At 30.8% G+C, this 24,866-nt stretch overlaps 7 protein-coding genes across 19 annotated transcripts in view; 4 read left to right on the top strand and 3 right to left on the bottom strand.

The window, feature by feature from the left end:
* Positions 1 to 2,249: 2,249 nt before the first annotated feature.
* Positions 2,250 to 2,852, top strand: LOC128393934 (uncharacterized). Its single transcript, XM_053354164.1, has 2 exons — positions 2,250 to 2,360; positions 2,406 to 2,852. The coding sequence occupies exons 1-2, from the start codon at positions 2,250 to 2,252 to the stop codon at positions 2,850 to 2,852; spliced, it is 558 nt and encodes a 185-aa protein (XP_053210139.1).
* Positions 2,853 to 2,948: 96 nt separating this feature from the next.
* LOC128394231 (peroxisomal biogenesis factor 19-like) lies at positions 2,949 to 5,728 on the bottom strand. 4 transcript variants are annotated; one of them, XM_053354528.1, is made up of 6 exons: positions 5,587 to 5,725; positions 5,298 to 5,338; positions 4,824 to 4,981; positions 4,399 to 4,725; positions 3,874 to 4,136; positions 2,949 to 3,642 (listed from the first exon to the last, which is right to left on the bottom strand). In XM_053354528.1, exons 3-6 carry the CDS (start codon positions 4,873 to 4,875, stop codon positions 3,325 to 3,327), a joined length of 960 nt encoding a protein of 319 aa, XP_053210503.1. In that variant the 5' UTR covers positions 4,876 to 4,981; positions 5,298 to 5,338; positions 5,587 to 5,725; the 3' UTR covers positions 2,949 to 3,324. The 4 variants fall into 4 exon arrangements, with proteins under 4 accessions (XP_053210503.1, XP_053210505.1, XP_053210502.1 ...); XM_053354530.1 differs by lacking the exon at positions 5,298 to 5,338 and having other exon boundaries at positions 5,587 to 5,728; XM_053354527.1 differs by lacking the exon at positions 5,587 to 5,725 and having other exon boundaries at positions 4,824 to 5,060; positions 5,298 to 5,535.
* On the top strand, positions 5,671 to 8,795 carry LOC128394224 (eukaryotic translation initiation factor 4E-binding protein Mextli homolog). 3 transcript variants are annotated; one of them, XM_053354514.1, is made up of 5 exons: positions 5,671 to 5,811; positions 6,073 to 6,338; positions 6,655 to 7,212; positions 7,338 to 7,409; positions 7,732 to 8,795. In XM_053354514.1, the coding sequence occupies exons 2-5, from the start codon at positions 6,113 to 6,115 to the stop codon at positions 8,484 to 8,486; spliced, it is 1,611 nt and encodes a 536-aa protein (XP_053210489.1). In that variant the 5' UTR covers positions 5,671 to 5,811; positions 6,073 to 6,112; the 3' UTR covers positions 8,487 to 8,795. The 3 variants fall into 3 exon arrangements, with proteins under 3 accessions (XP_053210489.1, XP_053210488.1, XP_053210490.1); XM_053354513.1 differs by lacking the exon at positions 5,671 to 5,811 and having other exon boundaries at positions 5,972 to 6,338; XM_053354515.1 differs by lacking the exons at positions 5,671 to 5,811; positions 7,338 to 7,409 and having other exon boundaries at positions 5,972 to 6,338.
* An 87-nt stretch (positions 8,796 to 8,882) lies between these two features.
* On the bottom strand, positions 8,883 to 11,150 carry LOC128394234 (uncharacterized). Its single transcript, XM_053354534.1, has 4 exons — positions 11,015 to 11,150; positions 10,587 to 10,913; positions 9,683 to 10,263; positions 8,883 to 9,193 (listed from the first exon to the last, which is right to left on the bottom strand). Exons 3-4 carry the CDS (start codon positions 9,827 to 9,829, stop codon positions 8,909 to 8,911), a joined length of 432 nt encoding a protein of 143 aa, XP_053210509.1. The 5' UTR covers positions 9,830 to 10,263; positions 10,587 to 10,913; positions 11,015 to 11,150; the 3' UTR covers positions 8,883 to 8,908.
* A 171-nt stretch (positions 11,151 to 11,321) lies between these two features.
* LOC128394228 (histidine-rich glycoprotein-like) lies at positions 11,322 to 13,956 on the top strand. Its single transcript, XM_053354525.1, has 2 exons — positions 11,322 to 13,410; positions 13,567 to 13,956. The coding sequence occupies exon 1, from the start codon at positions 11,335 to 11,337 to the stop codon at positions 12,490 to 12,492; it is 1,158 nt and encodes a 385-aa protein (XP_053210500.1). The 5' UTR covers positions 11,322 to 11,334; the 3' UTR covers positions 12,493 to 13,410; positions 13,567 to 13,956.
* Positions 13,469 to 24,866, bottom strand: part of LOC128394226 (lachesin-like) — a 66,848-nt gene continuing 55,450 nt past the window's right edge. For all 8 annotated transcript variants that reach the window (XM_053354521.1, XM_053354519.1, XM_053354522.1 and 5 more), the window contains 2 exons: positions 18,645 to 18,932; positions 13,469 to 13,729 (listed from right to left, as the gene is read on the bottom strand). In XM_053354521.1, coding sequence (XP_053210496.1) covers positions 13,482 to 13,729; positions 18,645 to 18,932 — 536 coding nt within the window. In that variant the 3' untranslated portion in view covers positions 13,469 to 13,481. The remainder of the gene's footprint in view (positions 13,730 to 18,644; positions 18,933 to 24,866) is intronic.
* LOC128394235 (uncharacterized) lies at positions 19,034 to 19,996 on the top strand. Its single transcript, XM_053354535.1, has 2 exons — positions 19,034 to 19,410; positions 19,474 to 19,996. Exons 1-2 carry the CDS (start codon positions 19,396 to 19,398, stop codon positions 19,792 to 19,794), a joined length of 336 nt encoding a protein of 111 aa, XP_053210510.1. The 5' UTR covers positions 19,034 to 19,395; the 3' UTR covers positions 19,795 to 19,996.

Raw genomic sequence — 24,866 nt, 5'->3', positions numbered from 1 at the left:
CAAATTATTGCGATCGTTGATTTGATTGTTGATCATCTCTGGGCTAATTACAATTCTCTGAATTGAACAAAGTGAACGTTCATGTTGATAGATTGTTACAATTTTATCAATTTTCCATTTGATTATATTTATAATTTGATACAATTAAACTACTTTTATGAAATAATAGAGACTAATTAACGATTTCTATTGATTTCGATTTGTTACGTAAATACATAATACGAACATTAAGATGATAATTTAAATTATATTAATTCGAGTAGATTGAGAATAAGAATTACCAAGTTGAAAATCGAATTGTGATCAATTTTTTTTCTATTCTTATTTCAAATGAGAATTCTCATTACCCACAGTTCCATGCATCAAATCAATTCAATTTCAGATTTAAAATATCCAATCACAATATAACCAGTTAACTGTGGTCGGTTAACCGGTGGATACAATTGTGTCCACTCTTGTCATTGAGCATTGTGACAAATTGATGAACACATAAAAGCAACAATTAAATTTAGATTTAAAAAACAAGATCTTCATTGTTGTGAAGGTAAATAGAAACAGTTTTTGGTAGCAAATGAAGACAAAGCTTAACAATCTATTAAGATTACAGATGATTAACGATTGAATTTGTCCAATTCTGTATCATTGGTGAAGATGAAAACAAATGAGATGAGAGAGCAAGAGAAAGAGTGAAAATAGAGCAAGAAGATGAGACCTTAAGGGTTTTTTTGTTCATTTCTGAAAACCAATTTAATCAACAATTTAAATTCGCAATCAATTCAATTGTGTAGGTTAATCAACATTCGTATCAACCCATGGAATTAAATTCTTTCTCTCTATCCCATTCGCTATTAGCCTTCAGGTTATCATTCAGATTATCATTAACTTTTATGGAAAAACAATCAAATTGTTGAAAAGAGAGAAAAAGTTTCTAATCAACAATTAAAGACAATTTAACTTTTAATTGTTTTGTTCCTTATTCTTAATTGTAAACGTTTCGATTTTGGTTTTTTTTCTTCTTCTTCTTGTTCTCACTAATTGTTACATCTTAATTTCATTCTAATTAAGTACATTACAATTAATTGATGGGAGTCAATCAATTGGGTTTACAGTTTAATTGTTTTCTCAGTTTCTCACCTTTTTAATTGTCTAATTACAATTGAAGATAATCAATGATAATCAAATTAAAAAGTAGATCAAATATCAAATCATCAAGATCAAAATAAAAAATCACTTTTTGGCTTTTCTTATTTATTTATTTGAGTTTTTTAATTGTTACCTCAACAATCAGCGACAATTAGTTAATTAACCAAATGTTTTTCCTCTTTTTGTTAATGTTCACAAGGCCAAAATTGATTTGATTAACTTTTTTTTTCTCTTGGTTAATTGTTAATCAACGTTTTCAGTTAATTTTCTTCTTGATTCTCGTTTAACAATCGTCTTGTTTTTAATTGAAAATTAGATTCAATTGACGAGATAATTTCTCAAATCGTGATGATAATGATGAAAATTTAATTACAGTTAAGGTTGATAAACAAAAAATCAACCAAAAAAGATACAATTAACAATCAATTAAGTCAATTGCAAGTATTTAGTATCCAATAGGTCAGACATTTTTTATTCAATCAACTGATACAAATCAAGGCGGTGTAATCGTTGTGTGGATGTGACAATTAAAATCAATACTAACAATTTAAAATGATGATAAAGAGGATGATAAGATCATCGATTACTTAAAATCGTTTCATCTTCAAGTAAATAATTTACTTCATCTTAGTTAGTTTAACTGTTCAAGTCTCGAAGAGAATTGATCAAAGTCCTTTCGAGTAATTTAAAAGTTTCTATCAAAACCAATTTTCCAACTAATTTATAAATCTAATTATCGTGAAAAAGTTAATAATTTGCTGTTAGTTTGTTACATTTGATTTCATAATGAATCCGATTAATTTGTGTATGTTTTTCACGTTGGTGTTAATTGTTTCCATTGATTGTTCACCATTCAAGGTTGAGGATGATTTTGATAATGATTTCGCATCGAATCGTGATTCTTATGATGATGCTGATTCCAATCGGTGGGGAAGAGGATCAATGAGAGGCCGTGGAGGCGGAGGAGGTGGTCGGCGATTTGCTGGACGAAATTTAGAGAAATCTCAAGACAACGATTTCCGAGAAGTTGCCGCCGGTGGGGAGAAGAAGCAAGTGAAGAATTAGCAGCGAAAAATAGTGACTTCGAAAGAGATGATAACGGACGGATGAAAGGTCGTGGAACTGATGACGATGAAGAGGAGAGGCCATTCATGAAAGAGGATGACGGAGTTCCCGACAGGTACATTAAGATCAAAAAGGCTGCTCAAGAAGAAGCGGTATCACGATCACAACCATCATCTTCATCATCATCACCACGAGAGCAATCAAGACAATCAAGACAATCAGATGACGAAACAGCAAATGTTGACGGCGGTGAATCTGATGAAGGTTCATCGGCTCCTTCGTCTTCAGCTAATGAAGATGATTCATCTTCTTCAACCTCATCCTCATCTTCTCCAGGATCAGCTGATGGTCAAGCAGAAGATGAAGGCTCTTATCCTAAAGAGAGACAGGAAGAGTATGATGATGAAACCAAGAAAGAACCTCGAGGTGATGAAGCTTCAGCCGATTCTAACTCCGCCGGTGGGGAAGCTGAAGGAAACCAAAATGGCTACGGTGGTGGTGATGCAAATGGTGCCAATGGTGATGAAGATTCAACAACAGTTACAGTGACCGACGATAAAGAGGAAAGGAGTTACGATGCTGATTCTCAACAATTAAACCAACAACCGGATCAAGAGACTCAATCAGCTGAACCAGAAGAGTAAACTTGAAATTAAGAAGCAAATCTAATCCTGTAAATTAATCAATTAATTATTTCTAATTGCACCTTTTGTCTATAATGTATAATTTTGTATTATCAGTTGTTGATCAATTTGTCTATTAATTTATTTTAATTTATTTACAATCAAATTAATTATTTTTTTTGCTTACAAAAAGAAAAACAAACAAAACCTCAAACTAAATATTCAAAATAAAATTTAAAATCAAATTGGTAATAAGATAATTGTAAGAAAAAAATTATTTTCTGTTAACTAATCAAGTTAATTTCTCCCGGCCACCTTAATTGTTGTTGATTGTTCTGGTTGTTGTTGTTTAGTAAATTAAATTGTTTCGCTGAAATTAGGGTTAAATTAAATTTGGAACATGAAGAAAAGATGATTATATTTACAATTAAAACATTTCCCATTAGAATTGTGTCTTAATTATAAAACAGAAGAAAAGAAAAAATCTTTTTTATCACATCATTGAGCAACCTTGTTCGCTTGGTCCACCTCCCATTCCACCGGCCATTTCGGATAATTTACTAAAGTCAAGGTCCGATCCAATGTCCGGCACATCACCGACCAATTCTTTGGGTGGTGACCCACAATCTTTCATATCTTGCATTATTTTCAATATTTTCTGGAATCGGGAATCTTTAACTTCGGATGGATCGGATTCATTTTCAGCTTCAAATTCAACGCAAACCTGTTTCATCAGATTAAACTGTTTGGTATAACGTTCCAGGTCACCTTCATCTAATTCATTTCGATGTTCATCAATCCAACCAGGATACTAGAATAGTTGGAAGAGATAGAAGGAGAGAGAAAAAAATAAAGATAAAATCTAATCAATTAACATGGTAATTAGCGGATGAATATCAACGTTTTATATATTAGTTTAATGGGTTATGTCTTCTTCGTCGTTTTAGATAATTGGTTAGATTTGAAAAGCGATTTGTTTTTCTTTCTTTCTCGATTTTATAAATAGAATTGATAAAAATACTAATCTAAAATGGTCACTTACCCGTTCACTTAGATCTTTAATGGAAGGATATAAAACTTGCTTAGATAGAAGATTTTGCATCAAATTGGTGACAAGGGAAAACACTTCAGGTACAACACCTTCTTCATTCTGATCTCCTTGTCCTTCACCAGAGATTCCAAGTTTATTCCATAATCGGGATAATTCTTCTTCGGAAATATCACCATCACTGTTAATCGATTTAGCAGATTCTGAAAGACTCTTCATGGTCTCATTTAAAGTATCAAAAGCTTCTTCGGAACCAGCTGATTGAAGGTGAGACAAAAATGGAAACAGGAAGAAGATAAATTAGTGAAACTCTAGTCATAATTGCACCAGTGAGGCCTAATTATAATTGGCTAATGAGAGACAATCAATTAAGACTTTGGTAAATCGTCAATTAATCCTTAAATTGACCGGGAGCATTATGACCACTTAACCATTGATTCAGGACACCTCAAAAATTGAACTTTAATAAGATTATCTCTCATTACCAATAAATCAATTGGTTTATTGATTTATAATTACCTGGCAATTGGTAAGATTCACTTAATTTTTGCCAATGTTCCCTTAATTGTGGCTCTTTTTCAATGAAATCATTGAGAAGTTCATCAAGCTTTTGTTTAACTTTTTCGGCATCATTTTCATCGGTATCACTCTGATCTTCTTCACTATCACCATGGGTATTTTTACCCTCTTTACCAAATTTATCTAAATGTTTCTTGGTAAATTGATCAAAAGGTGATGTTCCATTTGGTAGTTGACCAAATGTCCTTCCAGTTGATGAAGATGACGAGGTAGCATTTAAGGTAGATGATGATGATGCCGAAGATTTAAAGAAATCACCTAAGGTACCTGAAAGAGTAACAACAGAGAAACAAAACAGAGATAAGTTTAGAGTAAAATATGTTCACATTTATAGACAAAAAAAAAGGATTAGAGAATAAACTTACTTTCAAGTAAATCACTTAATTCATTGTCATTTGCCTCATCAGGATGATCCATGTTTCAATTGAGGGTAAAAAATGGAAAAAAGAAAAACAGTTAAATGGTCAAATCGTTTATCCTTCCAACTGACAACCCAAATGGATGAAACAAGTTCCTTGAGGGTCTGGAGACAAAGAATCAATTGAGAAACAGGAATGTAATTAGATGATGAAGATAATGATGATGATGGTGATGAGTTTATACTGAAATTTTAAGGGAGAAGGAAAAAAAGATGGAGAGACAACAAAAAAAAAGAGAGAAGAAAAAAAATCAAATGTGACTCTCAAGAAGAAGAGGAATAATAATAAAAAAAGAAACCAGAAAATAGAAAGGAAAAGATAAAAGAAGACAGAGAAAAAGAAACTAATAGAAAGAGAAAAAGGTAAGAGGGAAAGAGAAAGAGAAACTCGTTAGTAAACATGATGAACCGAAACACTTACCAGGTAAAAGTGGCCTGACATGAAATGGACTGAACATTAACCTGAACATTGGGTTGTTGGTGTTTAATAAGAGAAATTAGAAAATCAATTGATTGTGTTGGTTAACAATCAACTTGATTAGGAAAAATTGTTTCTCATTAAGATAAACATTTGAGATTTGTAACCAGAAACCCAAAAGCTAAAAGGATATTTGGTTTTGTTTTTGTTTTGTTTTCATTTTGATTAATTTGATTGTTAATGTTTACAAATTGTTTAGAGAGTTAATGTTAATTAAATGGTTTTATCTTACTTTTCAAGTGTTGATCTTTGGCTTTGTTACAATCAACAATTAACCGGACAATTTACATTGAATCAAAATCTCTCGTTGGCTCCTTCTCATAACAATCCACTGGATCCAGGACCATAAAGTCAAATAGATTTTATCAATTTTGATCAATCACCATGACTACTAATTGATTATTCTCATATTTGATCGGTTAATTGACGAAAAGAAAATCAAAATCAAGTTTCAATTGTAAGTCTAACAAATTCTTTCAAATGAAAAGTGTGTTTTGCCCAAAAAAAGAATTAACCTCAACTCTCCAAAACCTTCACTCAGTTTCATCTAATTTGTTCATCGCCATCTTTATATAAGTGTTTCAATCCCACATTCAATTCTTCATCAAGTTAATTGTCACCAACAGAATTTTCTTCAAAACAAACACAAATTGTTTTCTTTTTCTCAATCAAATTGCAAGAGAAAAGAGTTAAAATTAACGAGATTATTTGTCAACAGGCGGCGAACCTTTAACCTAATAAACGAACGTATAAATACCATGGCAACTGTTAGTCAATTAAGTCAATTACGCTTTTCCCAGAGAGATTGTTTCTTCTTGAATAAGGCTAATCCTGATCTTGTGGAATCAATGGTTTTAAATAGTGTTAACTCTGTTGTGAACAAATCTCAAAATGAGGTTTATTCCATTAAAATGCCGACATCTGAATCATCGAAAATGGAAACAAGAAAAATTCTATCTCAAGAGATAACCTTAACATCGAAAGGTAAGTAACAGTTAATCATTTTCTATTCTCTCGTAGAGGTTTGGCGTTTTCTTCGTATTTTCTTTTTTCTCTTTTCTCTTTTCTCTTTTTTTCTCTTCTCTTTTGTCTTGTTAATTGTTAATTTTTGTTCTTTTTGTTCTTTTTTTTACGTGTTTGAATTTTGTCTAATATTCTATTTCCATTTGTTTCTCTTTTTTTTATATTTATTCTATTCTCCATTTTCTTATCTCCCCTTGCATTTGCTTTCAAAATGTCTCTTTCTTTTTCTTTCCTTGTATCTTTTTCTCTCCCCACCCTATTTGCTTCTCTAATTTAGCTCCACTTAAAATTCTCGAGCTACTCGAATCTTCTACCAATAGTGGTAATATCGACGATTGTCTTATCGCTGAGTGTTGCAAGTACCTTAAAAAGAAAGGTAAAGAATTGGACAATGGACCAAATTCGATTGCTCTTAATCATTACTTCGAAACCATGCGTAACCTTTCTCGTAATCTTGCTGTGGACTCTGCAAGTCGAACGAAACTTCTAGAAATAATAGAGCTTCGATCACTGGGTTGGAGGACTCCTGAAGAGATGGCAGCCTATTATGCCACTACCGAAAGATCATGTGATAACCAACATCAATCTCCAAGCAATTTATCAACATCAGCCTCATCTACAACCTTGAGCACCACCAATAGTAACATTATTATTAGTAACAATAATAACAATAATGTTAAACAATCGTCACCTGAATCCACAGACAGTTCGATGTCACCGTCATCATCTGGAGATGTGATCAAACATTCTGGTAAATTTCAGAAGCCTGTTAAAGTTCCGGGAAAAAATTTCGTAAAAGATGAATTCATCATAAAGAACTGTGACTCAGGAAAGGGTAGGTCTTTAAATCATTGAATCATTTGTCACAAAAGTCATTTGAAATTCTAGAATTTTAATTCTTCGGTTTATCTTTGAATTCTTTTCTTTTTAATTTTGGTTGAAATTTTCATGTCTTCGTAGTCATGGGAATCAAAGGAAGACGAGTTCATCTTATTGAAGAATTGAGTGACACTGTCATCTCTTTTCAAAGAGGTTTATCTCTTTATATATTTACTATTCTCTAACCAAATAATTTATGTTTTTGAGAGACTTCCAATCACTTTACTAATCTTTTTTTCTCGAAATTCGGAATGTTTATGCATCGCAATTAACTTTAACACCGAGACAATAATCGCTTCTTTTAGCTAATTCTGATTTCTTAGTTCATAATCCATGTTATGATAAGCTATTAATGAGGTCATTTGACCATAGTGCACGATAAATTACTTGTATGATGATCTAAATTTGCATCCAAGTTGTTTGTTTAATCATTTGTTTTGTATTAAATAATCAAATTTTTTCATTTTTTTTGCAGTTAACCCTGGAGCGAAAGACAGATTACTTCAGATTACTGGTCCAGACGAGTCTTCTATTAATAAAGCCAAGTATTACATTGGAGATACAATTAAGCGTAATGCCTCGCCAATACCTTGCGACCAACAACCACCACAACCGCAAACTCATCATCAACAACAACCAGTTCCCCTTAATTTATCTCGACATATAACTTCATTTAGTACTCCAGCTGTACACAAGCTTCTTGCCGAGGGACAATTTGACGACGGTTTTGTTCAAACAATTACTGTGGGAAGTGAGGTTTTGGTTATCTCAAGTTCTCAACCAATATTGACAAAAGAAGCCAAAAGTGTTCTCGAAAAGTATTTCCAACGGTCTCAAACGGATCCAATTTTTAAAACTTATGCTGAATCAGAAAGTGACGACTCAGAAATATCTGTCAAACCAGCCAAGTCTAATGGATCCAATTCTGGTGTAACTTCAAGCAATAATCATGCAAATATTGTTGAAAAGAAATATCAAAAATCAGCTTCTCATGGATCTCTTGCTTCATCTAACGGTCTTTCCCCCAAACTGGCCAAAATTACACCCAAGGATGTAATCGACAGTTCCAGGAAAATTGTTTACGATCGAGAGTTTCTATTGAAATGTGCCAAATCCGAACTTAGTAAAGTTCAATCCAATGCCATTAAATTAGTCACCCAGCAAATCCCCGATATCGCTCGTAAGTCAAGACAAGCGCGAGCAAATTCAGTTGAATCTGCTGTGGCCTAATCATCTTTATACCAAAGCCAAAATCGATACAGAAAACGATGCAATCAATAAGCAATTTAAATCCCAAAATATAAACCATTATATTCAAAATGAAGGAATACTCTGTTACCAACCAGAAAGATCACCAAATTAATTGAATTAAATTCAATTATTGGTCAATTTTCGTGCCTTTTCTGAAATCAAATGTTTATATGAACCATGTTCTCACCTACAAGTTGTATTTAAAAATTTTCAATTTCCGACAACAATAAACAGAAATCAAATTAATAATAAACTTCGATGCCAAAAAGAAAATTATGGAAAAATTAATTGTATTTAATTGATTTAATTTATTACTTTTACAATTATGGCTTTAAATGTAATCTTTTTGAGACCAGATTGGAAAGGCGATTCTTTTAAATGATAGAATGACGATTAACAAATCACATGAGGATTCCCAATTCTTCAGGGATCATCGGTGGCCTAGGAGAATCTATCAATCGAGGTTCGCCCTCGTTTGGAAGATCATAATCAGCTGATGAGACTTTCTCGCCAATTCCAATCACTGGTCTTTCCATTGGTTCATTGATCACCTCATCATCTGATCGGGCAAATCCACCGGACATCATTTCATGTCCACCACCGCCAAACCAACCGCCATGATGGTGAACAGGAACAGGGACATGAACGGGAACGGGAACATGAACAGGAACATGAACATATTTAACCTACAAAACAATGAAAGAAAAACAATTCTCATTAATCATCAATTGAATAGATGAGATTATAATCTCAGATTAAAGTTTGAAAATTAAATTTGAGACAAAATTGTAATAAGATATTGGTGATTTTGATGATGATTGATACGACATAATGAGAAGCCTTCTCCTTGTTTACAATTATAACATATCAATGATATAAAAAGCTAATTGTTTACAATTTAAAAGATTCAATTAACACCAAAAGTCAACCGGTTAGCGGTTTGCACATTATTTGTTTTTCAATAGTTTTGATGATCAGGTTGACTAAACACTTTTTGTTTCCTTCAAACATGTTAATTTGATAGGTTTTCATGGTTATCTGAGTAAACAGAACGACGGAAGACTAAGAGTCATGAAAATGAATTAATTTGAAATAATTTAAGTGCTGGAAAGATGAGCAATAAGATTAAAATAATTGAGAAATAATCTCATGCTAATCACAGGTTAATCACTAACCTCTTTTTTAGGAATCACAATTGGATAAGGCACAGGAATCATTTTTTTGGCACAACCACAACCACTTCCACTGGAACTTTTAATCACAATTGTATCACCTTTTTTCTTCTTGTCGTGATCTTTCATGATTAAATTTCCACCGTCCATTATGATTGATTGTCCTTTATCCTTTTCTCCACAGAGATTGGAGATATTTGAAAAATCGAGATGAAACCAATCACCAATAAGGTTAAATTAATTAACTTAATCGAGGGAAACATCATGATGTTTCCTTTGTACACTTTAATTGCGATCGAAATTCGAAGATCGATCAAACTTGTACGATGATCAGGATGAAAGTGAAATCGATATGATAAAATGAAAACCATCTTATATACGATCAACATTTCCACGATTAACCAATTCTAATATATGATAAATAATAATTAACCCGTTAGGGTGTTAATGGTTATATTAATATTGTTTCAATTCCACAACAATCCATGGCCATTATCAAGTGTGTTCATAACAATTAAACTTTCGCTCTTTAATCATCTTGACTGTTGAATCGATTCATCTTCCATTTCAATTGTTTCTTTTATCTGAAAATAGAATTAGATGAATTTAGTTAATTTATCTGTTGATTATAGTAGTTTAATAGTTGGTATGATCACCGAGTGTCACAGGAGAAATTAATAAGCAATTAATGATTGGAGTAAAAAGCTTTTCCAACAGCGAGATAATCAAAAGCAAGAGGGCTTTCACTATCAAGATCATCATTATTGTCGCAAGAAAAGTTAAGCTAAATTTAGCCCTTTTAATGTTAAACTAATTGTAGCTGATTAATTGATGATTTAAGCTCAATTTCAGGTGAAACAGGAGGAAGATGAGAGGAAAAAGCTCATCATGAAGATGAAATACAAACCAAATTAACTAAATCGGGTTGTTGTGTTGTAGTTTTGTTGTTTTATCAAGGTACCAATCGATTTGTTGATTGAAGCGTAAGAGAAACATTTTGACAGTTCAAATTTTCACCAATTAAGACTTAAGATCGTTATTGTTTATTTAACCATTTTTTATCCATCATCCTTGTTAACTGATTGCTCATTTGACTCTTTATCATCTTCGTTTCCTTTATTTTACCAATTCAAATAGTGGGTTAAGGTAATTAAAAGACGGTAGTCAACAATTAACTGGTCCTTGAAATAAGTTAAAATCTTATCACTAATTAACAACGGAAGAAGTAAATTACCTGTAGAAAAGAAAGAGAAGAAGAAAAAAAATGTATCAATTGATGTTAATTTCGGATTCACCCAGTGATCCAAAATGATTGAAATAGATAATAAGAATTACCATTAAACTGAACATGTAAATACTAATCAGCTGAATGATGTTTGCTCTAATTGAATTGGATAAATTCATTGATGAGCAGAAAAAAAAACATATCGCCAGAATTTGGTTTGTTAAATCATTTTCCATTCATCAAGCAAACTGAACACCATGTCAACTTAAATCCATAATAAGTGTTATCCAAAAAAAAAACAGTTAATTTGAGTCAATTTTTTGTACGATGTTTGATCCAAGTGAAGTGACCACAGAGAGTTTGGTAAATTATTAAAATATCAGTGTAATAAGTGAGGATAAATGGTTTTTCCTGTTAATTGTTAACAATTATGCATCGATGGATAATTTTTATAATAATTGTGTTGACATTTGTCCAATTAACTCAAGAATGGTCCTTGTGGAAAAAGTCTGATGACGATTGGGATGGTTGGGACTATGCATGTAATAAAAAAGGTTTTGGTCACTCTAAAGGTGGAAAGGGTTGTCACAAGGGCTGTCATAATCATAAGAATGGTAAGGAACATCATCACCACACTATGGTTTTCATTGAGAGAAAACACAAATCGAAATTGAAGAAAATCCTCTTCTGGTGGTGGCCGTTTGGATGTAAACACTACAAGCCTGTGGTTGTTAAAACGTGCGCTGATAGTTGGAGTAGTGGTCATCATCATGAGGATCACTGGGGTGGTGGTGATTGTCATAAGGGCCATAAAGGTCACAAGGGACATAAAGGACATAAAGGGCATAAGGGGTACAAAGGATGGGACGATGATGATGATGACCATCACCATTGGCACATGAAGAGCAAGAGGGACAATGAACATCATATTCATCACCATAAACATGATTGTGATCATCATTGGGAACCAAAGAAAATAACTCATCACCATGTTCACTATGGGCAAAAGAAGGGTAAGAAAAAGAAGGAGATTAAGAAAATTGAAAAATATAAACCAGAAAAGAAAAAGAAAAAGAAACATGATCATGATATAATTATTCTAAATGATGGTCACCATTGGGGTGGTGGTGGTGACCATTGGGATCCTTGGGGTCATTATCATCATCAGGATCATTGGGATCCTTGGGGTTCCTGGGGTCATGGTGATCATGGTGATGTTTGGGATTGGGTTGATGGACATTCGCATGGTGGTCATCACAGTCATGGACATGGAAAGAAAGGTAAAAAAGGAACACAATTCAGTCATGATATCGATAATTATATTGATTCGATAAAGAGTCACATGGGCGTTGATCGGAAAGACGTGACAATAGTAAACGGATCGCCGATGGAAACTCAAAGAGTCAATTACATGACAAAAAACTCACCGATTAGACGATTAACAAGTAAAAAATGGAAAAGATTAAAATCGCCAGAATCTTCGACATCATCTCCTTTTAATCCATCAGAATTAACAGAGAACAATTTAACAAACGAAGAGACAAAGAAAAAGAAGAAAAAATTTTTTGGTTTCATTCCAATTGGTTAACAAGGAGAAAAATCAAAACGAAAAGAACAAACAAAAAATTCATCAACAATCAACAGATTGTAATCAACAATCTCTCTGGTTATGATTAATTTTAATCATCATCAACAAACGTACATCAAGTTCACTAAAGAATAAAACAATTAAAATGCCAAATAATTTAATTCGGAAAAAAGAAAAAATTAAAAAAAAAAGTAAACAAAAGACTAACCTGATTTGTTGAATAATCAACATGGTGACTCAATGATTTGCCAAACTCTTCATTTACATTACAAGGAACGAGGATTAAGCGGGAAACTGCCAACACTTTTCTTTGTTTCCATCATCATCATTAACACCATTCGGAGATAATTAATTAATCTTTCCCATCATCAATTTTCTCATCATCTTAATCATCGAACATTAACTGTTTAAACAATTAACATTCTATTCTCTAAATGGTTTTGTTTTTCTCTCATTTTTGTTCCACCATTTTGTCTTCATCTTGTGACTTTTATTTATCTTCTTTCTTGTCTGTAAATAGATGAACATGTAACATTTTTAATCGGTTTTTGTGTTAATCTTTTTTCTTTCTTCATCATCATTTTGGTTTTAATGTTTGGACAATCAACTAACTGGACACTTGATGGACAATTATTGGTAATCAGTGTCTATTTAAGTGAACAATTTGAAAAGTGAAAACAATTGACAATATTCTGAGATCATCAAGTGTCTTGATCATTTTTTCCCTATCAACATGATGATGGTCATCGTTTTACAAATTTTGGTCATCTAATTAGCCCACCGAGTGATTGATTAGCTAATTGTGATTATGTTCACAGTTTTCTATACAAAATGTTCTCTTTCTATAATTAGTTTACCCTTGGAAAAGATTCAAAGAGGAGACATTTTTTTTTCTTTTTTTTTTGTTCTCTAAAAAAAGTATGTATCATTTTTTTATTTTTCTCTTTTTTTCTGTCGAATTTTTTTTTATACAATATTTCCATAATACTTTAGTTTATTAAAACAATGGTTACAATAGTTAATGAAATGATTAAATTAACATGTTTCTCTATCAAATTATGTTTATTTTTATAGGGAGACGATGACTTGAGTCCTTCACTTTCTTCCATGAGAATTGAGTTCTCCATGTCAGATGAACTTTTACTTAAATCATGATTGAAAGATGGAGATCTTTCTGAAACTTGGATGTATTGCTGTTTCCGGTTTACTGATCCTATTCTGTGGTCTTTTGGATCATCTATAACAAAAAGGAGAAAAGAAAATATCGTAATGAATAAAAATGGAGCCAAACCCATGGGAGATTTTACATTTTACAAGAAGAGAAAAGAACAAGAGTCAAAGAGAATAATCTTTTTAATCAATGGTCAACATGGAAAATTGAATAATTGTTCCACTTAAATTGTGGACAATAAGTGAAAATCTATTGTGATCATTTGGTTGTCATCTTTTTAATGGAAAATTCAACTCAACCTCATGTCAAATCAACGGAACAGATTTAATGAGATATGATCTTTAGTCAAACAAAAACTATATAACTAATTGGCTTCGATTAATATTTCGTAAGTAAATTAACTTAATTCATATCTAATTTAAACTCTAATCTAATTTTAATTCTTTCTCTCAATTTTTGCCTCATCAATAGGTATTCGCTTGATATATAAATCTTTTTTTCTTCTACGGTGTAACCTGATTCCTATTCTATCGTATCGATTGTTGTATTGATTACATGATCTTTTTTTGGAGAAGAGCGATTTTTGATTCAAAGAGAGAAACGGATAAAGTAAATTTGAGATGGAAAAAAAGTTAAACCAAAATTTATGAGATGAAAGGAAATGATGTGATAAACAACAGCTAAAGAAACATTCCCAGTGAAAAGTTACAATGATTTTGTGTCAACATCATTATCATTTAAAGGGAAAGAAAAAGTGAAAACTTAATATCTGATATCAAAGAAGACCCAATGGCTTAATGCAAAATCGAACAAGTAAAATACGATCTTCGATCTTTGCTGTCATGATATTCGTTATTCACACTAAACATTGTTGATGGTTATTTTGGTTCTAAACTTTCTGAAGTGTCTCAATGAAAATCATCATGGAGGAAATTTAAAAGACAGAAACATTGAATATCTCCAACCAGGTAACATGGTTAAAATATCATTTAAAAGAAATACAGAGACACACCGGTGAATATAAAGATTGAATGGAAATTCAAGTGAAATTTTGTTTCCAACTAAAATATTATGTTCAAGTTGGAGTAAAATTTTTGATTCGACTGAGCATCATGGTTACATCAGTCAGGAAGAAAATTATTATTATTACAATTGTAATTGTACACAATCCATTTGCATGGTCAGTGTATGTTTAACTATCTCAACAATATTCAACCTGTCAACTGAATTGTTCTGTGAACCAAAGTTCCATTTGGAGATCATTTTTCATTGCTATGGGAACAAGTTACATGAAAGAGGAAAAGGAAAAGGAGAGGACAATGATTTTAACGAAAAGCAAAGGGAAAAACAAGAAGAAGATGAAAAAAAAAGTTTATCATTTTTCGATTAAGGTCAAATTCATTCATTGGAACCAAGGAGTAAAATGATCAGTTTTTATGTACCTTCAACAACAACAGGAATGATAATAACAAAGAAAATGAATAAGGAAGTAATCAAAAAATCTATGGATCCGAAAACAATATGAACAAAGTTTAACATGGTGACAAGTTATTAATTTCTCTGAAAAAAGTTCAACTTGAATTCAGTGGATGTGTCGAAAATTACAAAGGAAAACAGATTTTCACCAGGAAAGAAAATTGAAATTTACAAGTTGATTGTGATCAGTAATTAGCATGATCATCACCATGAAAAAGGATGAGAGGTGGATAACAAAGTTATGTTTGCTAAATACTAAAATTCAAGGTAGATTAATTGAAACAATTCAATTGAATCACATTGAATATCTAAATTGCTACGTCACTTTAATAGTTGAACAAATTGTCATTTGTATTCTTGCCTCAACTGTACATGTCTCTTGATTGTTATCATTTAATTTGTTTTCTTTGATAACTCCAGACAGAAAAAAAAACTCTAATTATCAATTGATAATTGAAGGTTTAATTGTCATATTGATTGCAAATCAGATGATGCTAATACTGGAAATGATGATGATTATGATTATATTTGAACAATGAGAAAAATGAAAATTATGATGAATGAACAATTTATTCATTTGACATGAAAATGAATAGTAAATGATGTTCATGAAGCGTAAGTTTTTTTTTTCTCATTCACTGGTTAGTGATTTACTGATTTCAATTGATTGTAATTGTCCAATTGCAAAGATTACATTGATTATCATCATCATAATAATGCTAATATTATCTTTTGAAAAAAAGTAACTGTATTAATATCAATTTATCCTCATCAAAATCGTACACTACTAATCATTAATCACTAACCAAGATAATTATTAATTTCCATTCATTACCAACTTAATGTCCACAATTTATCTGACTATCAAATGATGAAAACTAATCAATCAAAACTAATCACTTATCACATACACTGGACAAGTATTAGCAAAGATTTACAGTTGATAGAGAAAATTAATTGTAACAATTAGATAACCTTTTCTTTCCTGATTAACTGAGACTTTACAGTGATTAACAAAAGCCAACATCCAAAAGTAAATTGTAACTGTACAAATCTACCTGTGAACAATTAACTTTAGTGTGACTAAATTGTACTTTTAGCTCACATACACACACACATTGTAACTTAATCATAGGAAATAATAATGATAACATTCAAGTTAATAATAATAACCCCTGGGGCAATATGAAAACATAATAACAATTGAATTGTCAGTTAATACAAATTTAATGATGATGATAACATATGAACCAAATGATTTGAAGCAATTGAAAATGCCTCAGGCAATAATAATAATGTTGAAAACAAAAGTGACATTAAATATAATGATTGCTGGTTAATTAACAAAATGAACAATTTATATGTACATCAAGTCATCTAATTAACAAATCATTTTGATTAGAAAACAGTAAATGTCATAATCAAATCATCTCTAATTGTTATCAAAAGTTATGATAACTTCTCATGATACTCTGAATACGATGCAACTTTGAATTTTTTTCTCTCAGATTTTATCATGATCATGATTATCATGTTGAACTATTTGATTGTTAAAACTCTTAGGTGATTGATTATATTATCAGAATTGGAACAAGATTGAAAATGTTCAACGATCAATTGAAAATCTATCATCAGAAAATTATCTAAGCTCAAAATGCTAAGGAAAATATCGTATTCAAATTATCATCCATGAATATCGATTCTCTATCATCTCGATGTGGTGGAAAAATTAAAATTTGGAAATCGTTGCGTGATAATCAACCATGTTGAATCAATTTTCGACGAAATCAAAAGTTGAACTTTTAAAGTTCTATGATATTATTAACTATCTCGTCGAATCAAAATTAGATTTAATCAGTTATTCTCGAAGATCTTATATCATCAACTTCATTAATCGAGTTCTAATGAACTTTTGTTAATGAATCAGTTAAATCGATTTGGATAATCAGAGAAAAACAATTGAGAAAAAAAAAGTTTTTCGACATTTTCATTGAGACTTTTGTATCTTTTTCGTCTGAATGATAGTAAAGGTTAGAAATGATTTGACAAATTGGTAAAAGTTGTTAGATGAATGAAGATGAAAACAATTTACAAATGACAATTGTCATCTGTTAACTTGAATTGGAAAATATTGATAAGAGAGAAAAAAAATTCCAATTCGAAATTGGAAATGTAGAGAGAGAAAACTTCATTTCTATTTGGTTCGCTTTCCATCATCATCCTTGCATCATTTTTCCTTCTCCATCCTCATCCTTTCTCATCATCATTGTAGGTCTTATATCTTCATCTGAATATCTTGAAACTGTCAATATAATGTTGCTACATAATAGAATAAAATATTAAAGAGACAAAAAAAAGAAGAAAATTTTCATTCTTTTCTATCGAATCAATTTCTTTTGTCCTCCTTTTCTCATCTTCATCCGCATCCCTCGTCATCATCTTCAACTTTACTCTTTATTTTCAATCATCTATCATCAATCACACATCAAACAAACAGACACAAATAATAAGAGAGCTAAAGTGATACATGGAAAGAGAGATGAAAATTCACCCTGAAAGAGATGATCAGGAAAGAAAGAGAAAAGTTTTATTCGAAAATGAGTTTCAATTGAATTTCCTTATGCTCTCATTTGTCGATATGATAAAACAATTTTCACCATAATAAAGATTCCTAAACATTGCCAGTATTTATACCAAAGTTATTATCATTCTCATGGTGATGATAATAATATATTTACTATGATTCCCTCTGTTGATCAATGATCACAATGAAAAGAAAGATATTAACCAAGCTATTCCCAATTGAGAATGGAAACAAATTCAATGTAAGTGAACATATATTTCAATTGGAATCATTTTTTCAATTTAAACTGTCACACATTTTCCATGAAGAAAAGGCAAGAGGTGTAAGAAGGTGGGGTGAGTTTCACTTGGAACTTTCAATATCCCGGCGATACGAGAATGGGAAATACAGAGAAAAAGAAGTGTCAAACTCGAGACCAATGAAAAGGAATGAAACTTGAATAGCACTTATGTATCACTGTCAATAGAATATGAGAGTTACAAACAATTGTGAGAATACAATTGGCAAATAAAGATGATTATCGTCATCATCATCATGATGATAATATATGAATACAATAAAGAATTGAGAGGAAAACCATTGATAACAAAGATGATTAGATGAATGATTGGGACAATTTTAGATTATCGAACTTTTTTTTCCTCTTTTTCTAGGGTTATTCTTATATACCTGATGGAATTGATCATGAGAATATGTTTTTTTCATAATAGAAGCAAAAAAAAGTTCTAATCAATTTCGATACTTGATTCTGTTTATAATTCTAATAATATTTTTCCATATCATGAGTATAAGAGCTAGAGAGAAATCTATGTTTCCATGTGAATTATTTATTATCCTATGAACTTAAGGTATTAAACTAATCAATTTCAATTGTTGTTCTTTAATTGTGAATATATTTATCAGAAAGAAAAATAATCTAACCGATGAGGGTGACAATCGCTTCCTTGGATCCAAGTTGATTCTTTGCTGAGCAAGTATAAATGCCGAGATCACTTTTGTGAACATTTCGAATGACCAAAGATAAATGAGTCTTGTATTCCTTGTCTTCATGATAGATTGAATATTTTGATGATGGAGCAATCAGTTCACCATTTTCCTTAATCCAGTAATTAACTGATGGTGGAAACGAGTCAATGTGACAATTTAAAGTTACATCTTTACCTAAATGTGAACCAATCACTTGTTTGGGAATCCAAACAACCGGTGAAACTAAATTAACAAAAAGTAACAAGAAAACAAAATCAACATTAATAATCAATACAATTTAACCAATTAAAATTACTAAAAACCAAGGAAAATGAATACAATAAATTTTGCCTTTAAATCATTTGTACAAATACAATTTATTACAAATACGATTGATTGTTATAAATCATTTTGATTATTTCATTTGTTACTTTAATTCCGAACAACAAAACGATTGAATTTTCTTGCATTCTAAGTGCTTTTAACGTGTTAAAAGGTCGTCAAACTTGCGAAATGACTTTTGACCTTGAAACTTGTTTGATCACTGGAATGTAATTAAATCTAGAGATAAATTTGTCACCAAATTTGAGGTAAACCGGTTTTTCGGTTACTTTTCGGTTACCGGTTCGGTTAGTTCAACTCGTTTCCTGTTAACTTTATAAGCTTTTTTACACCTCATTTTTATAACCGTCGTGGCCGATTAGTAATGTCTTCGACTCAGGTGAGTAAGATTATAGGTTCGAATCCCCGTTAAGACGTTTTATTTGATCTTTATTGTTTACAGAATATGAATGACCCAATTTTCACTCGTTCTTCAATCAAAGAGAAAACCTTTGAAGGTAATTTGAGGTTATTCTCGGATAAACTTAGAATTGCTCTTGTTTATCATGAGAAAAAGTCAAATCAATTCAGAGGTAAAAGTTGCAAAATTCTGAAGGAAAAACGTTACCGAGTTTCCTTGTCAACATTGTGGCGAAAGTTGAAAATCAATTTGCAATTTAATTTAAACTTAGGATTAGGGTTGAGCTTTGACAACCAGGAATCACCTCCTGACACCGAATCGACTCTCGTCATTAACCATAGAGATTCGGACCTGGAGATGTAAGCAAATGGACTCAAAATAATCTCGCTGAGATTATTTTGTCAACCAGGTCATTGTAAATTCTTTCGTGTAAATTTAACGGCAAATTTTAACTTAAATAAAAAAACGCGTTTTTTTGCCTGACCAATAGACCGGTCAAAGGCTAATGTTCAATGGTTGGTACTTTCATTGTATGAATCGATAATAATTTGAACTTGAATACTGAGATCTTGATGAAAATTACATGGTTTGTATTCATTGGAGTAAGTAGGTGATAGTCTTCACCTTTTTTGCCATTTGACCTTCGTGTAGATTATTCATTTACCTTTATCATAAACTTATCGCAATAATAGTTTCCTTAATTTTTGTATTCGTGCAACAAGGAAACATTTTTATTACCTCAACAATGAAGGTTAATGAGGAAACAATCAATAGATTATCCAATGAGAAAATGTAACTTATTTGAAAAAGAGGAGAAAAAATTATCGTAAATTGTTCATTATGATCAGAAAACGATAATAACAATAATCTAACAATATAATTATCTCACATAAAACTAAGCTTAAAATTCAATATACATACAAGTTAATCACTATTAAAGTGAATGTGTTACATTGTAATGATACTTTTGTGATGATTATGATGCATGGAAAATGATTAAATTCAGTTTCATTCAAGTTTTATCCTTAATGGTGAATCTGATCTGAAGTTTCAAAAATGTAACATGTAACTTTTCATGAAGTGTCAAAAAATAAACAAAATTGAAAAGTTTTTCCCATTAAAACAATGGGCTGAACAATTAGTTTGAGTATGAAAATTAATTCACTTTAGGACAATAAGCTGAACTTTTCATGGTAATTTTCATGAGAATTGTTCAAACTAATTGTGACAAAAGTTTCTTTATGTTAACAAGGAAACTATTTTCATTTTGTCATCATCTTATCATATAATATATAAGTTTCAATAGCCTGAAGGCACATTCTGATATCTTATATATTTAATATTAACCATCAATGTCATGAAAATGAATCATACAAATGAATTGATAAAACTGAGAGATAATTATTTACATTTTGGTTCACTTTCCAATAAGCAATTAATATTTTTGTGTAACAATTTTCATGATAATCACTTTAACACTTATCAGTTTCCATTATCATGAAACTCACCTTGAAAATCTGAATCAATAAAAGTTTCAGTAAGTTCAACAAAAATTAATTCAATGCAACACTTAACATTATCCTCATGACATTGAGTCAAAAATTTCACTTCCCTGTTACTGACCATTGATATTGAAATATTATATTAATATTTATTTACTTTTTCAATTAATGATCAATTTACAGTTAATCTAATGATCAAATATTCAGGCTGATTAATCAAGTTTGTAGTTAATCATGATGAATGTTGATTCCTTGAAACTCTTGTTAACTTTACAGTTGAACAAAATGTATGAACTTTAATTTGCTAACTGTGAGCATCATTTGATTATATTGATTGTTTAATTTATATGTAGTATCTTTCGGATATTATTAATTGTTGATGATTTGTTGTCACTCGTCAACTTGATTGTTGTTAAAGGGATCATCTAGTTAATCAACTGTTCAATAAAATCATAATCATTCCCAGTTGAATAATCATTGACTTGATGAAAAGACATGATAATTAACTGATCACTAGAAAGTAAATCAATCTGATTATCTGATTGTTATAAACAGTGAAGACAATTAGTTTTACCAACCTAAATTCAAGAGTAACTAAATTTTTCACCTAAATAAATGATGTAACCTGATTAACTAAATTAATCATGATAAATAATTTTCCATCTCTTGAAATTACTTTAAATTATACTCTGTGAAATTTGACGATTAGTTAATTGTTTTGAATTGACTTTTCTCACTCTCTTTTCTACAAAATTATCCTCGATTACAATTAATCACAACCCAATTTCAAATTACATGAATTCCATGAGACATTTACGATCAAGTTGATGAAGTTGACAATTGATTATCGAATCTGAATTGGAAGTTGAAATGAAATATCAACATGAAGAAAATTGATTGATTTTCTGGTTTTAGGTGCAATTAATTTCTCTCCACCTTCTCATATTAATTTGGTAAGACCACAATTTATGATGTTTAGGTCTCTTCATTATCCTCATCCTCATTCTCATCATCATTATCTTCATCTTCATCTTTCAGGTCAATATGAACAATTTTCTAAGCAAAAGCAATTGCCTAGAATATAACAACAGAAGCAGAAGAAAAACAACATGGATGACAGATTATCTCAACCTTGACGCTTAAGATGATCAATGATGAATTTACCCTTTTACTTATCATTTCCACCCTCTTCCCTATCCTTAGTCACCCACCACCACCACCACTTCACTTGACTCATGGGAAAAGGAGCATTTTCCTTCATACAATATTATTTTCTACTCCCGAACAGGGAATCACAATGAATATGATAAAATAGACTTGAGATAACATGGGAATCTTATATATGCTTTTTATTATCACATGAACTCACCATGAAAGTAATGAGGTTCACCAATACTGATTGATTTATTAATTGAATAGGAACAGGGTGAGGAAAAAGGAAAAGTTCAAAAAATGATCAACTCCATGTAGATTTCATTGGAATAGACATTGAACAGTAACGAAAAAGGTTCCAAAAGTTTAATTCTTTCAGATTAGTAGATTAACAGAGTAATCAAATCTCTGGAAAGGTTTAAGGTTTTGAACTTTCCACTTTCATCAGGTCAGTAGAGATTCAATTGACCATAATATTGAACATGAACCATTGGAATATCTTTAATAATCACATTACCATGGTTATCGGTTTGATAATAACCGATATTTGGTAAATCTTATGATAAATCAATTTTATTTGATAGAAAAATAAGAGAAAATCTCAAGTTAATCTAATGAGAGTAATGGGAAAACATTAAGGTTTTTAAATCAATAACAATACGATCCAAATTAATGATTAAATCATGACGAACCAGAATTATCATCATTGTTATCGTTAAGGTTTGTTTTGTATCTTTTTACCTATTATGTAAATAATAACAATGACAATGAATGTATATCAAGATGAGAGAGTGAGTTTAATGTAAATTTCATTTTGATAGACAAGCACAAGAGTTGATCATATATTCAAATGAACCAGGTAAATGTTATATTACACAATAGACTGAGGAATATAAAAGCTACTTAATTTATCAGAGGGGAAAAGGTAAATCAATTTAGGATCATGATAATGGGTCAAGAAAGCAAAGGACAGGATGATGATGATGATGATGAGATGGAGGTGGTGGTGGTAGTGTTGTTGCTGTTGGAGGGATTCAAAGATTCATTGTTATCAAGATAATAATAGTCAACATGAAATCAAATGAGCCAAAATAACGGTAAAAACTTGATAGGGAATCAAATAACATGGATGAGAAAATGAAATGACAAAGTTTTCCTTCAATGAGATGGGAACATTATCAATTCATGTTTATCTTTAGATAGGTTAACTGACCACCGAGCGATGGACAGAGGTGAAAGAGGAATAAGATGAGAAAACAGTTACAATGAGGAAGGAGGAAAAAATTGAATCAAATGTTCAGTGAAAATCATTTGATACCATGGAGATGATGGTGATTGTAAAGATGAAAATTGTCTTGTGAACGAAAAATTTGAAATCTTTTTATTATTATTATCGTCATCATTATTTCATCTTCATCATCATGTTACTCTAACTTTTTTTCAATTGAATCTTAATACGGAACTTTTTGCTTTCTTTTCTTCCCTTTTCTAGTTTAAGAATAGATTTGAGAGAGAGAGAGAGAGAGATAAGTTCTTTTCAAAGTCTCTGAACTTTATTCAGCTTCATCTTCTTTTACTCTTTTGCTCAGTAGGGAAAGAAAATAGTTACATGAGGTATAACATGAAATGTAAGGTGAAAGTAAATAAGTGATAATAGTTGAAAATGTACTGGGAATTCAAGTCGAATCAGGTTTTACATGATAATGTAACATGAAGACTTTTGAACAATTGTGATTCTTTTACACAATCAAAGGAAATAACAAGAAAATCTCACCACCCTCTTGATATAATATTTAGATAACTGAATGACTGAGGAAAAAAATGGAAACAATTTTTACTCCATGAAAACTGATAACCATGATGATTTCTCTGAATCAATCAATACCATGCGATGATAGTTGAAATTATCATTATCACCATGATTGAGACTCTTTAATTTATCAAATTGGTGATTTTGTTTTCTCAAATTGAAACTTAATCTTAATGATTATGAACATCGTGATATAACCATGAAGTTTTTGTTGTAATAACTTATTCATTTTAAAATTAGCTGAATTAATTATCCTGGTTTCCTGTGTAGTTAACTAATCATAATCATCATGATCAAAGGTGTATCATATTTTGACAGGTAATTGAAATTTTAAATTGTAAATTAATTTACTTTAAGTTTAAAGTGAAAAACAAAGTCACTTGGATGATAATTTTATCGTGTGATTAATGATCATTTCAAACTGAATTATCATGCTAATCACAACGATAAATGAATTCAATGTTTTCATCATCTTATATTTCATGAGAATAATGAAATTATCTCATAAAGGTGAATAAAAAATGATTCCAATTTTAAAGTTCCAAAGTTTTTACTCTCTATCTGAATTCTGTTGAAATGGTTCATGGTGATCCTGAATTGATTGAAACCGATACCCTGATTGATAGATAATTGGTTAATCATGATGAAGTTTTTTTCTGTTTTTGCAAAATTAAATGATTTAATCAATAAATATCATCTAATCAGTTTCATTTTGGTTGCTGAGAAACCGCATGAATTGAATTACATCCATGATAATCTTTGGAATCATTTTTTTTAATCATTGAATCAGATTTATCTTTGTACCTCTATTCAGGAGTTTGTATCATCATGATTATTGTTATAATACTTTGGATCAATCAATTTACGTAACCTTATTGTAAATCATGAAGTATATGAATCATGAATATATCTGTTCAGAGTCATCCTGGTTTACCATGAAAAATTCAGATAGAAAATAACAAAAACATGAT

The sequence above is a fragment of the Panonychus citri genome, unplaced genomic scaffold, assembly GCF_014898815.1.
Source record: "Panonychus citri isolate SS breed McGregor unplaced genomic scaffold, ASM1489881v1 Contig00139, whole genome shotgun sequence".
Lineage (NCBI taxonomy): Eukaryota > Metazoa > Arthropoda > Arachnida > Trombidiformes > Tetranychidae > Panonychus > Panonychus citri.
This window is presented reverse-complemented; position numbering and strand designations above follow the sequence as displayed.

What these genes read in the sequence shown, in the direction of transcription:
- LOC128394231 (XM_053354530.1), bottom strand. Translation starts at nt 4,875, where the DNA reads ATGGATCATCCTGATGAGGCAAATGACAATGAATTAAGTGATTTACTT. An exon ending in ATTAAGTGATTTACTTGAAA is followed by an intron (nt 4,726 to 4,823) that starts GTAAGTTTATTC and finishes TTACTCTTTCAG; the next exon opens with GTACCTTAGGTGATTTCTTT. An exon ending in TGAATCTTACCAATTGCCAG is followed by an intron (nt 4,137 to 4,398) that starts GTAATTATAAAT and finishes ACCTTCAATCAG; the next exon opens with CTGGTTCCGAAGAAGCTTTT.
- LOC128394234 (XM_053354534.1), bottom strand. Translation starts at nt 9,829, where the DNA reads ATGGACGGTGGAAATTTAATCATGAAAGATCACGACAAGAAGAAAAAA. An exon ending in TTGTGATTCCTAAAAAAGAG is followed by an intron (nt 9,194 to 9,682) that starts GTTAGTGATTAA and finishes ATTGTTTTGTAG; the next exon opens with GTTAAATATGTTCATGTTCC.
- LOC128394224 (XM_053354514.1), top strand. Translation starts at nt 6,113, where the DNA reads ATGGCAACTGTTAGTCAATTAAGTCAATTACGCTTTTCCCAGAGAGAT. An exon ending in GATAACCTTAACATCGAAAG is followed by an intron (nt 6,339 to 6,654) that starts GTAAGTAACAGT and finishes TCTCTAATTTAG; the next exon opens with CTCCACTTAAAATTCTCGAG. An exon ending in TGTCATCTCTTTTCAAAGAG is followed by an intron (nt 7,410 to 7,731) that starts GTTTATCTCTTT and finishes TTTTTTTTGCAG; the next exon opens with TTAACCCTGGAGCGAAAGAC.
- LOC128393934 (XM_053354164.1), top strand. Translation starts at nt 2,250, where the DNA reads ATGAAAGGTCGTGGAACTGATGACGATGAAGAGGAGAGGCCATTCATG. An exon ending in AGGCTGCTCAAGAAGAAGCG is followed by an intron (nt 2,361 to 2,405) that starts GTATCACGATCA and finishes TCACCACGAGAG; the next exon opens with CAATCAAGACAATCAAGACA.
- LOC128394228 (XM_053354525.1), top strand. Translation starts at nt 11,335, where the DNA reads ATGCATCGATGGATAATTTTTATAATAATTGTGTTGACATTTGTCCAA.